The following is a 14,027-nucleotide window of genomic DNA, read 5'->3' as shown; positions in this document are numbered from 1 at the left end:
CTCATGTTGGTCTTTTTTAGAATCCTCCATTTAAGAATAGGAATATGGTTTACTCACCCCCAAAAATATAGAGATAGTTGTCTACTATAGCTGCAGCGTGATTCGCCAGCCTGGGTGCCCCTGAAGAGTTTGATTGGCCTAGCTGCTGCCATTCATCTTGCTGTGCACGGTACACCCATACATCACTAGCCAATGAGTGGTTGGAAAGCTCACCACCATAGATGACCATGTTGCCTTGCCATTCTACTGCTATGTGGGAATGTCGAGGAGCCTGATACAGAGATGATATTTATGGGATCATTAAAATGAAAATATATTATTAGAAATACATAAGATAAGAAAATTCTTAAGAGAAGAAGTTTCTTACTGGACTATATGAATGTGACATCTGTTCCCAATTATTGGTCAAAAAGTTGTAAACAAGAAGGTCCCCCAGTGCTCTATTCAGATCAAACCCTGAAATAAAGAATGAATTGAAATAAATCACAACTGTACTTTAAAGCAAGGGTTTTCAAATTGAGAGTAAAATAAAATTTACTTAAACAAATTTTTAAATAAAAAAAGTTCATGTTTAAGTTAATGTCCACAAATAAGATATTAAATAAATAATGATTTTTTTCACATTCACCGAATTTTATAATAATTTATAAAATTGCTGTTCCATTTTGCTTTTCTACAATTGTGATCAATTTATTCTACTGGAAGATAGTCTGTATCAGTGATGCCGGTAACGTGTTACTCTAATCTGAACACTTTTTTCAGTAACGAGTAATCTAACGCGTTACTATTTCCAAACCAGAAATCTGATTAAAGTTACTTATCCAAGTTACTGTGCGTTACTATTTTTGTCATTTTCTTTAGTAGAAATGATGGCTGATAGGCGATATGAAACTGAAATGTGTGTGAGAAGGCAGAATCAAGACACACCCCTTCCAACTCCCAGAGTTAGCTATCCTTCCCGTCCAGATCCAATGCTACCACATCTTTAAATTACTATTCGTATTATTTGAAGTTAACATTATATAATACGTAGACCTACACCACAAAACTAGTTGAGGATAAATTCTTTAAAATTGGCCAATTCCATCGTTATGGACGTGACATTTGAGATAAAAAACTTGAAATGTAAATTCTCAGAAAATGCATTTAATACTAATATATTGAAGCGTCTGTTTATCCATACTCCCTTAATAAAGGAGTCCAGACATTAGAAAAATATCAGTCTACACATGCGTTTTATATTTAATATGAGGGAAATACACATCTGTAACCGACGTGACACAAAAAACTTTAACTTTTAGTTGGCAAAAGTACAAAAAGTAATACTACCGACCGGATGAAGAAGGGTTGGCTCTCCACAGAACATAAAATATTCATTTTTGTCTAATTTTTCGTGTACGCATTTATGAGGGAAAAACAATGTTACGTGACAGTTCCCCGTTACGGACGTGACCGCTCTGAAAGCGGCAGTGAAAGACTGCTTTAACCTGTTAAGCTTCAAGCCCACTTTTGAAAAATCCCCAGAAATGACATACACAAACTGAAACAGATACAGTTCATGAATCCTTTGCACTAAAAGCACAAGTATGATCTCATTTGAAAGCTGACACCTGGTTGTTTATTGTAAATGTAGAATTAATTATTGTCATAATGAAAAAAAACAATTTTAAATAGCTTCAAAGTTTTGTAAAGTTATTAGAAATTTATTTTTATGAAACATCTTCATGAAAATAAAATTGAAGTTGGCCCTGGAGCAATCTAGAAATGCACTGCAGCTAAAGCCACATGTCTGACCATTTTATATTTAAAATCTGAAAATGATAAGTATAAAGCTCTGTATTTAGTTAAATGTTTTTCAAGATCATGTCAAATTACTTTATTTTGATTAGACTCTATTAGCAAACTGATGTTTAGTCATCTTCTGAGTCATCTATTCAGTCTATTGTCTCTATTGTTTTGTGGTGCCCCATTCAGTCTCAGTCTCCCCTGCACACATTTACACCTCTCCAGACTGGTTATTATGGCTCTAAATATGCATTTCTTTTGTCTGCATTATAGCTACTAACGACTGGCTATTCACAAGCTATTCATAGGGTTTCAAACCCTAATTTCTTTTATCAAAGTTCTCACTAAATATTTGAAACTGGTATCAAATGCACTGAAACATTTCAGTAAGCATTCCTATTTAGAAAAAAATCATAAAACAATAACTGCTCGTGGCAGGTGCGCCTGGGCTCGCTAGCATGTTAGCTTAGCACACCATCAATACACGACCATTTATGAGATTAAAACTATGTTTGCGCTCCAAACTCACTATATAACGCAAGTCTAGTGTTTTAAATAATCTTCTGTGATCTAACTTGGCTTCAGATAAAAAAAAATCAGACAGAAAATGTATTATTTAGTGTTCTGAACGATGATGAAATCTATATCGATTAGCATTACATTATAAATATAATCTATTATTATGAAATACCTGGCATGGCTTGAAGAACACAGGTAACTCAAATATCATTGCAATCATGTCTATTGTCTTCAAAACATCTTTATCTGCATGTTACAGCGATCTCTGTACTTTCTGTATCACTCAGTGACGTCCTGGAATGTCACATGACTATGGGTCTTCTTCATGATCCATATATGGACTTTTATTGGACATAATAGCGCCCCCATGCTATTGGTATGAATGGAAAACACAGCACATCTCAGTAAGAAGCGATCATTATGATTACATCGACGCATTTGGGTATAAATTCAATAAATATTATTCCTGTCTATAGAAATATGATGTGAATCTATGAGAATATATCAATATTTCTCCACATCTGCACATTGTTGAGCTAAAAGCCCTCAGGGACGTTGTTTTGTGAATCGCTGTCATGACGACAGCACGGAGTGTTTTTTATGAATGGACCGGCTGACGCTCATAATTCATATTAAAGGTATCGACTCATTTTTTTCATTTCATAACTCCTGACACAAATTAAGACATAACTGTCACTATAAGTTTCTCAGAATACAATAGTGGTCAAATACTGAATCTTGAGTCTTATATCTTTTTAATGATGTATAGTTTGTCAAGGTATAACATTAAATCTGATAGTATATTTGAACTAAATAAAAAAAAAAACGCTTCAGTGCGCCGACGCTCTGGAGAAGGTTAAGAGGTTAAAACTTTCACAGAGACATCAAACAGAAAGCACAAAGCCTTTCATTAAGGTGAATTTCGTTTTGTATAAATTGTATCTTAATTTTAATAAATGTTTCATCAACCAATTGCCTGGATTTAATAAATAAAAAGTAAATATAGCAGACAATAAATCACGACACGGAGGCACCGGCACGTGAACAACAGAAACACAGCGTATAAGGTAGGCCTATACTTGCCTCACACACCTGATAAATATATCTATAGAAAGCTCGAAATGTGTACTTTTAAACAGAACAATTCAAAAAGAAAGAAAACAGACTGTTCTCTGCTTATGTAATCCGTATGAAATGTGCATTTCTCTCTGGCGCGTTCACTAGTGATCGCGAGTCAGGTCAAGAAAGACTGTCTTTTGTTTTATGTTTTAGAAAAACAAGTATTTATGTTAAGTTAATTCAAGAAAGACTGTCTTTATTTAAATTTTTATAAAAACATGTATTTTTTCGGGAAATAGTTTTTAAGTTCAACTTAAAATGTCAGGAGATACATTGTTGACGTTACTGTTAAAAAGGGATGTTTTCGGCAGCTGCTGAATGTAACTAATAAAAGTAACTTGTAAAGTAACTAAGTTACTTTTAAAATCAAGTAATCTGTAAAGTAACTAAGCTACTTTTTAAATCAAGTAATATGTAAAGTAACTAAGTTACTTTTTCAAAGTAACTGTGGCAACACTGGTCTATATATAGTTTGTATATAACATTTTAATGTCTGTAGAAAAAAATTAACAAAGTAAATATTGCTTTAGTAGACTGATAATATAAAATACAGTTAAATAATAATTTAATATATCAAGCTTAATATGTTTCTCATACGTATAAAGTTGTTATACTTGAAGATACATGGTTGCCTTTATTTTGTAGGAGGAGGGTCCTTTGCAAGAAACCTTGGCAAAAGTTTGAAAAACCCCAGAACCAAATGATTCAAAAAAATTTTTTTAATGTGTGAAACCCACATCCCAGATGAGAAGTGAATAATGATCAGTTAGCGATGGGAAAGGCTGAATAACTTTCTCCATCAGTCTTACCTCCGAAGATGTACATGGCTCCAGCAGAAGCCAGGTAAACTCCAGCAGAGGCGGTGCGAGGGGCTGCTTGAATGTCACCTGAGCTCACCTCCCACCACTGTCCTGCCCCACTGTTGTCACGGAGACCCAGCTGACAGTTCTGTCCCACAAAGCCAGGGTTGCAGATACAATGCTCACCCCTCTGTGATCAAGAGAGGGATTCAATAACTCTTTAGTCAAATAATTCAGTTGATATTTCAGTGTTTGATGCTTTAATAACATGAGACCTGAAGGATATCTTCTGCAGACTCATGTTATTAAGGATGAGTTACCTGGAGAACAATACTTAAAATACTTTTCAACTTAATTTATGTATGATTAAGAGGTTAATCTTTTGCTTACCTTATCACAGCGACCATGGTCATGTTGTGTGCAGACCTGGGAGCAGAGAGGGGAACTGCAGTCCACTCCTCCCCACCCCTGGTGGCACTGACAGCGGGCAGTAGCTACGTCACAGCGCCCATGACCACCGCAGTCCCCAGGGCAAACCGAAAACGTGTAGGTGGCATTGAAGCCCAGCAGGTTGTAGTTGGCATCACTGAAGAGGTGGAGCAGCATCTTGTAAAGAACACAACAAAAAGATGAACAAATTATAATGACTATACACAAAGAGAGGCAGAAAGTGAACAAGAAACCAGTCTAGCAGTCAAGCACTGGCATAGTTTCTTATGACTCATGGTCTTATAAAACGGACACACGCTGACATAAACAGAAATACCTAAGATGGCACTTCTCAAAGCAGAATAAAAAGCATTAAGCAAAAAAAAAAAAGGGAGTGCATTTTGATTCCTTGAAAAGGAAAGCACACACTCAGACTAGAGTTGAACAGAGGATGTAAACTGATACTTTTGGGCTTACCTTACCAGACTTGGCTTCAATTGGTTGTGGTAGGGTGGTGCCACTTAAACTTGCCAGTAGGGGGCTCTGGTAGGAATCTCCATCGTAGACAAACAGATAGTCATAGGTGCACTCCGTCTCCATAAACGTGAAGTTAAGCACAATGCGATGGTTTCTGCTGGGAGCTGAAGAAGTAGTTCAAGAAGAGTTCCAATTACAAACAGAACAAACATACAACTATAACAATTGAGAGAGTGAAGGGTCACGGTCACTTAGCTACTGATATAGGTAGTTATACCAATGTAATAATTATTAGGTAAGCCAGCCTTAGTAACATGATGAGACTCCAGAAGATTTCCTTCAGCTCTCATTAAACCAGCAAATACTGAAATACCAACTTAATCATGTGACGAAATAATTCAAGTTGCAATAAAACATAAGTAGTGACAGATCTTTTCTTCCATTATTGTGACATACATCCAAGTGAAACAGATAATCAAAAAAGAAAAACAATGTAGAAAACTTGGTTTTATCTATCGGTTGCTGATTGGATGGAGGCAGATCTGAATGTAAGCTTGCAGAAAGGCACAGACTTTAGACTTTAGACTGACTAATTATTTGAAGAAGTCTGTCATACGTCACCACAGAGAGGTCTGTAGTTTGAAGAGAACAGAATATCAGGATTGACCAAATTATGAAAAATAACAAAAGAAACATAGATGCATGGACAAATCGTTCACAATAAGATGTATTTAGAAAAAATATTGAATGAATTCTCATTTCATTCAAGTTGCAAAAAATAAGCTGAAAACGATCATCCCTTTCATTTCTACTATATGCTAATAAAGTTTCTTTCATTCATCAGCCCTTTGTTTTTGTAGTTTTTGACACCAACCCTTAATGAGCCACTCGCAGTTCCCATTCACAGAGTAGTTTCCCGGCCCATCTGTGACATATCCTGGGACACCCCGGAGAACCTGTCTTTGGCCCTTACAGTCTCCTGCCCAGATAACAGGGATCAGAACCATCAAGACAGGCAGCAGGAGAGTCTGGGTGTGGGAAGTCATCCTCTCCTCCAGCCACAAAGGGCAAAGTGAGAAAAAGATGGAGAAACTGCTGGAGGGTGGGAAGTTGGACTTGCTCACAGTATGGAGACCTATAGAGAAAAAACATCAAATTAAATTATATACATGAATTATACACAAATAACACTAGAGTCAAATTAACTCTATAATATGGCATCCCCAAATAGCCTACTGTATATTAGACCTCTACATTTTCAACTCAATCAACACTTTGCAGAAAAACCTCAGCTGAAAATCTTCTACATGCCTTCTGCCCTCTGACTGATATTTCATACTTTTTTAGCAAGTAAAAGGCATTTTATTGAAATTCTAGAAATGTCCACCTTCAAGTTCTAGTACATGTCAATGCCAACTTTATTTATATAGCACCATTAAAAACAACAATTGTTGACCAAGGTGCTGTACACTATATCAAATACCATCGACATTTAACACCATATACAACATAAATTACTACACAGAACAGACCAGACACTGCACAAATCAAGTAAAACAGCTACGTGTACACTTTTTTCTGTGAAATCTTTTGATTTTTTTTAAGTAAACATAAGAATATGTTTGTTTATATGTAGCTACATCTCTCAATAATTTTATTGCTTTGCATTAACCATGTTGTGGCCCTACAATTAATTAATTGATTGATTGATTGATTGAAATATTCTAACAATAGCATATTAGCCAAAAAAAGCCTGATGTATCAAACATAATACAAAACATAAAAGTAAACTTGTTTTTAAAGATTTTGTCAAAAGTTTCCATTAAAAAAATATTAGGGCTTTACAGGGTTAATCTTATATTAGATACAATCCTTAATCCTTATTTGGATTATATATTATTAAATATTGTTGTTTTATGTTTTTGTCTTGTCACAGTAGAAACTGTAAATTCGTTGTCCTGGATAATCAAAGCATTCTTATCTAATCTTATCTTGTCAAAAAGACAACATCTGATGCAAAAGGGATGCTTGCAAAATCCCTAAGCTGTCTTGGAAAAACTATGCAATAGACCAGAATCACCTATATTTGCTGCAAAGTAGCACAAACCTGATGAGGGAAAAAAGCACTTTCAACAGGAAACTATGTGCCATACACACTGAGAATTACCCAACATAAAATATAAGATGGAGTGCATTTGGAATTTGAATAATTTTCCAATTTGTGCTTTTTAACTAGTATGTCTGGTCTAGTGGTTTAGCTGACACAGGCATCATTGTAACAGCTATGCTGAGCTAACGGTTTACTTAGCTGTTCTGTCATCACATTTAACTGACCCTGTGAAACAAACATGTATATAGCAATGTACATCTGTCCATTGTCAGTTAGCAGTAAGCATTTACTGACTCGTATCAATCAAAGAGACTGTTAAAACCGACAATTGAGCCAGCGCTTTAGCTGAACAAGCTAACCGACTAACGTTAGCCATGCCCACGTCTATCCCGCTAGCTCTCGGGAAAAAGCAAACCGTCCTCCGCTCATTTACTCACCAATTCCCGAATCTTGGTCTCCATGTTTCTAAAGCATTGAGGTATTCGTAACTTACATCCTGTGTCAGGTAGATAAATAAATAGACGCGCTGAGCGACGCGACGCCCCAGCAATTTCGCTGCGGCTATTGTTATTATTGGTGGTGGTGTTGCTGCTGAGCCCAGCGGCGGTTTAAAGCGCGAGACCACCGCGGATGATGATGTGTGAGAGCTGCTAGAATCAAAGGCGTTGAGCTCTGCTCACAGGATGGCTTTATTTACCAAACATCTCCAGATGTTATTAAGAAGAATGTGCGCTTCCTATTTGGTTTAACTTCTGGCTAAATCCAAGAAATAACTGTTCCAACATCAACCGTGTGCCTAAGTTTTTCCTGATGTCCAGGACGCGTCTTGAATCGTGCAGCTGTGTGCTTAGTGTTTGTTAACTGGGGATGTGTGTGTGTGTGTGTGTGCGCGCTTCCAGATGGTTGTCAACAACACAAAGCCTAATAACCGTGAGCATGCTGAACGGGCTCTCTGCTGGTCTTTTGATACTATTGCAATCAGATTGCAATGCAATCTTACATATCAGGTTTTTTTTAACTTTTAATGCTTAGGACAAATATGATGATCCCCTGGCGAGACATTGATGTGTCAAAACAATATTAAGCTTGATATAGACAACGTATGGAGTTTTTTAACAGACTAAAATAAACAAATTAATGTATAGTGAATTGTTTTTTCACGCCGTAGGCTGTCAGTTTCATGTTACATAAATAAATACATTTCAATTTATGTATTTGTACTCACCTTTTATTATGTTTAATATATTTACTGACTGCAACATTTCATTATGTAAAAATTAAAATAAACGAAAAAATCAATGAATTAATTTTTTTATTCATGCTTTAGGCCTATATTTAATTATATATTTGTATTAATATGTATTTATGTTTTGTTCATCAGTATGTTGTTCAAGTACTTTTCGTCATAATCAATTATGTATATTGACAAAACATTACACCATTTGTATCACTATTATATTAATTAATTAATATAACAAACGACAAAAAAAATGTAAGATAACTGGGCTAGAAACATTTTTAATTTAATTGTGGAGAGATGGCAAGCCAAATCTGTATGAAAATGTAGACAAACTTGTTTGACTGTTTGCACTTTTATTATATGTTCCTGCTTTTCTCTCCCCGCACCCACTCGCTCTCTCACGAACGCGGAAGTTGCAGTGACAGAAATAAGACGAAAACAGGTAGAACGTCTCGTCCTTCAAAAAATGGCTTTCTTCTTTTCTTTTTAAACAACACATTTTAAGCACTACAGGTTTGCCGTTTTAAACAGCTCCGCGATTTTTAAGCATCTTTTAGACTCATATAAGAAAATATTGCCGTTTAGCGAAAGTGAAAGTACAGCTCGAGTCTAACATGGCAGACTGCAGTGACGAGGACATCACAGACAGACCATCTCTTCTCGAATCAGACTTAACGTGTCCTGTGTGTAAAGACATTTTTAGGGAACCCGTGTTGCTCTCGTGTAGCCACAGTTTCTGTCGGCAATGTCTGGAGAGCAGTTGGAAGAACCAGACGAAAAAGCAATGCCCGTTGTGCCGAAAATGCTGCGACGGAGAGACACCGATCCCCAACCGCGCACTGGACAACACTTGCGTATCCTATAAAAAGGAGAGGAACTGGAGAACAGGAGGTCCTATCGATGAGATCATCTGTGGTTTGCACCAGCGCCCCTTCCAGCTCTTCTGCATTAAAGACGAGGAACCTGTGTGCGTGGACTGCGTGACGCTTCACCCAGGACACGAGCTGGTGCCGATAGAACAGGGAGTGCCTTTCTGCAAGGTGAGCTCGTTACATTTTCCCTCACCATGATAAGTAGTGAACCAAAAGCAACTCACTTCATGTTACAGCTAAAATTAATACTGACTTTTTTTTGTGGAAATGCATAAATGCACATTTCTAACGTGCATTTTTTTTATAGGATGAGCTTAACATGAAAATAAAAATACTGGAAAGTAAGCAGGACTCCTTCAAAAGAATGAAAAAAAGATATAGAGACACAATCTCCTTTATTGAGGTAAGCAGTTTCTGAAAACGTATTAAAGGCCAAAAACTTCAACAAAGTCTTGATCATTTAAACCATGTGCTCATTTCACTTCTCTGTTTTGTTACAGGGCCAGACTAAAGAGGCAGAAACGCAAATCAAGCAGGAGTTTGAGAGACTCCGTCAGGTCTTAACTGATGAGGAGACATCTAGAATTAATGCTTTGTATAGAGAAGAAAATGAGAAGAGGCTGATGATGAATGAAAGTATTGAAAGCATCACTCGTGATATTTCAGCTCTTGCAGAATTGATTCAATCAGTAAAGAGGGAAATGGGAGCCGAGGAATTGACTTTCCTTCAGGTAATAACTTTTTGTGTACCAAATAATAATTCAAACTTAAGCCCAATTTATACTTCTGCGTCGAACTCATGCCGTAGCTACGTCGTAGGCTGTGTGTAGCGCGCGTACCCTTCGGCGTACCCTGACGTGCACCTCTCCAAAAATGTAACAGCGCGTCAAATCTACGCGGACGCAAGCGCTGTGATTGGTCCGCTAGAACCTCTCCCTCGGGTTTCACATGTTCCCTCTGCATGTGTAATTGCGCGTCAACCCGTACAATCACGCAGAAGTATAAATGAAAACCAACGCGTAGTCTATAGCGTAGAGTCTGTGGCGTAGGTCCGACACAGAAGTATACATCAGCCTTTACTCTCAGTTTACCAATTGTAAACAGGACACACATATTCATCCATACATTTTGATTAGACTTACTTAAACATGCTTAGCAGATGTACATTCCAGTTATTGTATGAATTGCACTTTTCAATAAATTAATAGATTCAAGTTCAAGTTTATTTATAAAGCAACAAATGTTGTACCTAAGGGTGCTGTACATCAAGAAAAGAAAAATACAATAAATACAAAATGTGATCATAAAAAAATAACAGATTAATAAAACTGGGATATCCAAACCTGCCCCATACTGTCCGGCAGAGTTTAGATCCAACTTGCCTCAACACATCTGCCTGGAAGTAAGACCTTGATTAGCTGGATCAGGCCTGTTTAATTGGGGTTGAAGCGAAACTCTGCAGGACAATGGCCTCAATCTCGAAAAAAAAAATCAGTCAATGGGGAAAAATGAACTTCAACCTGTAAATGTTGTGGAAGCGGAAGGAGGAGGAGGAGATCACCAATGTACTGTAGGGCTAAGCCATGCAAGGCCTTAAAACATATAGCAAAATCTTTCATTAAACCCTGTAACTAACAAGATATGGAAATTGAGCATTAGTTCATTGACCCCTTACATTTATACAGGGTTTTCTCACACTGTGTAACATAACTAATAACTACATGAATCCTTCATTCAGCTCTTTTAAGTGAACTTTTCGCATTTTCTTTCTCAGAACTTCCAGAAGCTAAAAAGACGGTATGTGCCTCTCGATTTTTTTTCATATATTTCTTAGTTCTGTTATGCTATGAATTACAAGTGATATGTCATATTTGCTCACACTGATGCCTTTTGCCCTTTTTTCCATCTAATATGCTTTAAAGTTGACATGAAATGAAACTTCCCCCTATCTAGTTTCTAAATGCATGTTATAGATCTTAACCCTTTAAGTGTCACCCCCCTTTTTTTGAATATACATGAAAATGCACATTTCGAACTTAAATGGTTGTAATTCAAGAATGCTTTGGAATATAGACGTAAGATTGGTCTTGTTTTAAAGAAGACATTTGGCAGATTCTTGTAGAAGTGAAATAAATTAAGAAAGTGAAATAGAAAAAAAGTTATAGAAGTTTGAGTTTATGAAAATGTACAATGTAAAAAATTTAATTATTCATATTTTATATAAAATATATATTTTCAAAACCTGGGCGACTCTAAAACTGCAAAAAAAATCAAAGCCAAAAATCTGAACAAGTTGTGTTTCAAATTTTAGGTTGATATCTCAAAAAATGAGCTTTCAGTAAGATTTTGTTTGGGCGCAGTACCAAACTTTTTCACTAGATGACAACCAGACTCCATTACTGCCCATATAAGGGCGCCTCCATTTCCATATGTGTTTTGAATGATATGAACCATTATTTCCACAATTTTCATACAATTTATGAAGTAGACATCCTATTCAGAAGTAATATGAGAAGTTTGGCAGATTTTGATATGATTTCAACCTCTAAGAAACATAAAAAGAACACGCATGTGCGTTTTAGCTTCCTGCCACATCATATAATTTTTTTCTTTATATAAAAAAAAAAAATTCAGACCTTTTTTTTTAAATAATTGAATGGATGCTATCTTTTGAACTCTTGGAATGAAAACAAACTGAGGTTTCTACCCTTCTTTCATGATTTTTCATGTTCATCACTATTTCAAAATAAAGGTCTAAGAGTATGAAAATATTATTGTTGCAAATTGATAAATTACGGCTCCTCTGTAATTTATTTTGAAAATCAATCACCAAATATGGAAACTAGAGATTGTAAGCTTTCAAATGATATATAGTTTGTCAAGATTAGTTTAGGTTTAGTATAGGATATTACTGTTTTAAAAATGTAAAGGATTTGGGCCCACCGGTGGGCCCGTGACACTTAAGGGGTTAAAGGGTTAGTTCACCCAAAAATGAAAATCAAGTCATTATTTACTTCGGCATTAGTGTTCTAATGCCATATGTCCTTCTTTGCTTTTCGGATCACAAAATGTCCTGCTCATGCTCATCCATATAATGGCAGTGAATAGTGATTAGCTTCAAACCTGGTCACAGAACGATCCCTGGTGACTCGTGCCATATATTCTAAGTATTCTGACTGAGGGCATTCAAAGATTTGGTGAAAAGCAAACAAAAATTATATTTATTATTTAATTAAATCCTTACCTTGTCTATTGGTTTGCTGTGTATGACTGCATGTTCATGAGACTGTGTAGCACACAAGCGCAACACTTTGAGAAATCAATATTAATAAAAATACAACAACAAAAACACTAGTAAATAATGACTTAAATTTCATTTTGGGTGTACTGTACCTTTAAGGTGTGGTCACATTAGCAAAATTCCTACTGTCTTTGAGTGTTGTGATGTATAAGCACAGCTCACAAAGAAGTCATTTTAAAGCCAAGCAGCCTCCTGATGGTTAATTCGCATGACCAGCTGAACCTGTAGCGAAATTTTCGTGGGGAATTATTTCACCCTCACTAAATTCACTCGTATTTCTATTAAAATGACTGGATTTTGACAAACAATTGTGAACAATTCATCCGTGCATGTGTTTCTTTCTTCAAAATGTAATAAAAATGTCGTAACTGGATCTTCCAGTGAAAACGACAGACGTATGACGTATGCAGAAGTGCAATGCACATCTCAAAATCCAATCAACAAATCATATAACCAAGTCTCTGCCCAAAATTTTTTTATTTTTCAACAATCTGTTTCAGTCCATTTCATTGTGACTTTAATTCTGCTGTGTGTAAGAGGGTTAACGTCACTTGATGTCTGTCACAGAACCCAGTGGACTGGTGATGAACCAAAGAAGGTTGAAGGAGCTCTCATTAACATGGCCAAGCATGTAGGTGCTTTGGGTTACAAAATCTGGGAAAATATGCAATCTCATATCACATGTTGTGAGTGCACATTTCATCTTCTATACAATATGTGTAATACTAACTCAGAGAACTTTGTGGGTCACCTTAACATGTTTGTGTCTGCAGTGCCTGTAATCCTGGATCCCAACACAGTCTCGCCTTGGCTCTCTATATCTCCTGATTTTTCCAGTGTGCAAGAGAGTCAGGAGAGGCAGTCTTTCCCAGACAACCCTGAGAGGTTCGATCCCTGTGTTTTTGTTCTTGGTTCGGAAGGTTTCTCCTCAGGGCGCCACCGTTGGGAGGTCCGAGTGGCTGACCACCCCAAATGGATCTTGGGAGTATGCAAGGAGTCAGTAGTTCGGAAGAGGAAGTTCACAGTGACTACAAAAGCAGGAGTGTGGACCATCGGCCTGAGTAAAGGGGTCTACAATGCTCTGACCACTCCACGCACTGTGCTGAATCTAGAGAGAAGGCCCGAAACCATCAGAGTAAAGGTCAATATGGAGAAGGGAGAAGTGTCATTCTGGGATACAGGCAACAACAAGCACCTGTGCACGTATAATGATAAGTTCACTGAAAAGCTGTTTCCCATCTTTGGCCCAGGGCTCCAGAGCACACCCATCTCTATCTTGCCTGCTAAAGTGAGCATAAACAAACAATAAGTAAACATGCTAACATCTAAGCCTGGTAAGGCTGAAGAGTCTAAAACCTCATCTAAAGTTGATATA

The 14,027-nt window shown here is 36.8% G+C and overlaps 2 protein-coding genes across 3 annotated transcripts in view; one reads left to right on the top strand and one right to left on the bottom strand.

The window, feature by feature from the left end:
• Positions 1-8,140, bottom strand: part of megf8 (multiple EGF-like-domains 8) — a 30,253-nt gene extending 22,113 nt beyond the window's left edge. The window contains exons 1-7 of the mRNA XM_056267812.1: positions 7,677-8,140; positions 6,004-6,264; positions 5,130-5,293; positions 4,614-4,829; positions 4,233-4,413; positions 368-456; positions 58-271 (exon numbers count right to left, since the gene is read on the bottom strand). Of these exons, the coding sequence (XP_056123787.1) occupies positions 58-271; positions 368-456; positions 4,233-4,413; positions 4,614-4,829; positions 5,130-5,293; positions 6,004-6,175 (1,036 nt within the window). The 5' untranslated portion in view covers positions 6,176-6,264; positions 7,677-8,140. The remainder of the gene's footprint in view (positions 1-57; positions 272-367; positions 457-4,232; positions 4,414-4,613; positions 4,830-5,129; positions 5,294-6,003; positions 6,265-7,676) is intronic.
• Positions 8,141-8,937: 797 nt separating this feature from the next.
• trim35-28 (tripartite motif containing 35-28) lies at positions 8,938-14,027 on the top strand. Of its 2 annotated transcripts, XM_056267746.1 has the most exons (6): positions 8,939-9,519; positions 9,659-9,754; positions 9,852-10,082; positions 11,126-11,148; positions 13,220-13,338; positions 13,426-14,027. In XM_056267746.1, the coding sequence occupies exons 1-6, from the start codon at positions 9,094-9,096 to the stop codon at positions 13,959-13,961; spliced, it is 1,431 nt and encodes a 476-aa protein (XP_056123721.1). In that variant the 5' UTR covers positions 8,939-9,093; the 3' UTR covers positions 13,962-14,027. The 2 variants fall into 2 exon arrangements, with proteins under 2 accessions (XP_056123722.1, XP_056123721.1); XM_056267747.1 differs by lacking the exon at positions 9,659-9,754 and having other exon boundaries at positions 8,938-9,519.

The sequence above is a fragment of the Rhinichthys klamathensis genome, unplaced genomic scaffold (genome assembly GCF_029890125.1).
Source record: "Rhinichthys klamathensis goyatoka isolate OS25496 unplaced genomic scaffold, OSU_Roscu_1.1 h1tg000262l_1, whole genome shotgun sequence".
Classification (NCBI taxonomy): Eukaryota; Metazoa; Chordata; class Actinopteri; order Cypriniformes; family Leuciscidae; genus Rhinichthys; species Rhinichthys klamathensis.
The sequence above is the reverse complement of the archived record's forward strand: the minus strand, read 5'-3'. Positions and strand labels throughout refer to the sequence as shown.

Bases quoted from the DNA above. Each gene is read 5' to 3' on its own strand.
- trim35-28 (XM_056267746.1), top strand. From the start codon at position 9,094: ATGGCAGACTGCAGTGACGAGGACATCACAGACAGACCATCTCTTCTC. The intron at 9,520-9,658 runs GTGAGCTCGTTA...TTTTTTTTATAG, and splicing joins AGGGAGTGCCTTTCTGCAAG to GATGAGCTTAACATGAAAAT. The intron at 13,339-13,425 runs GTGAGTGCACAT...TTGTGTCTGCAG, and splicing joins GCAATCTCATATCACATGTT to TGCCTGTAATCCTGGATCCC.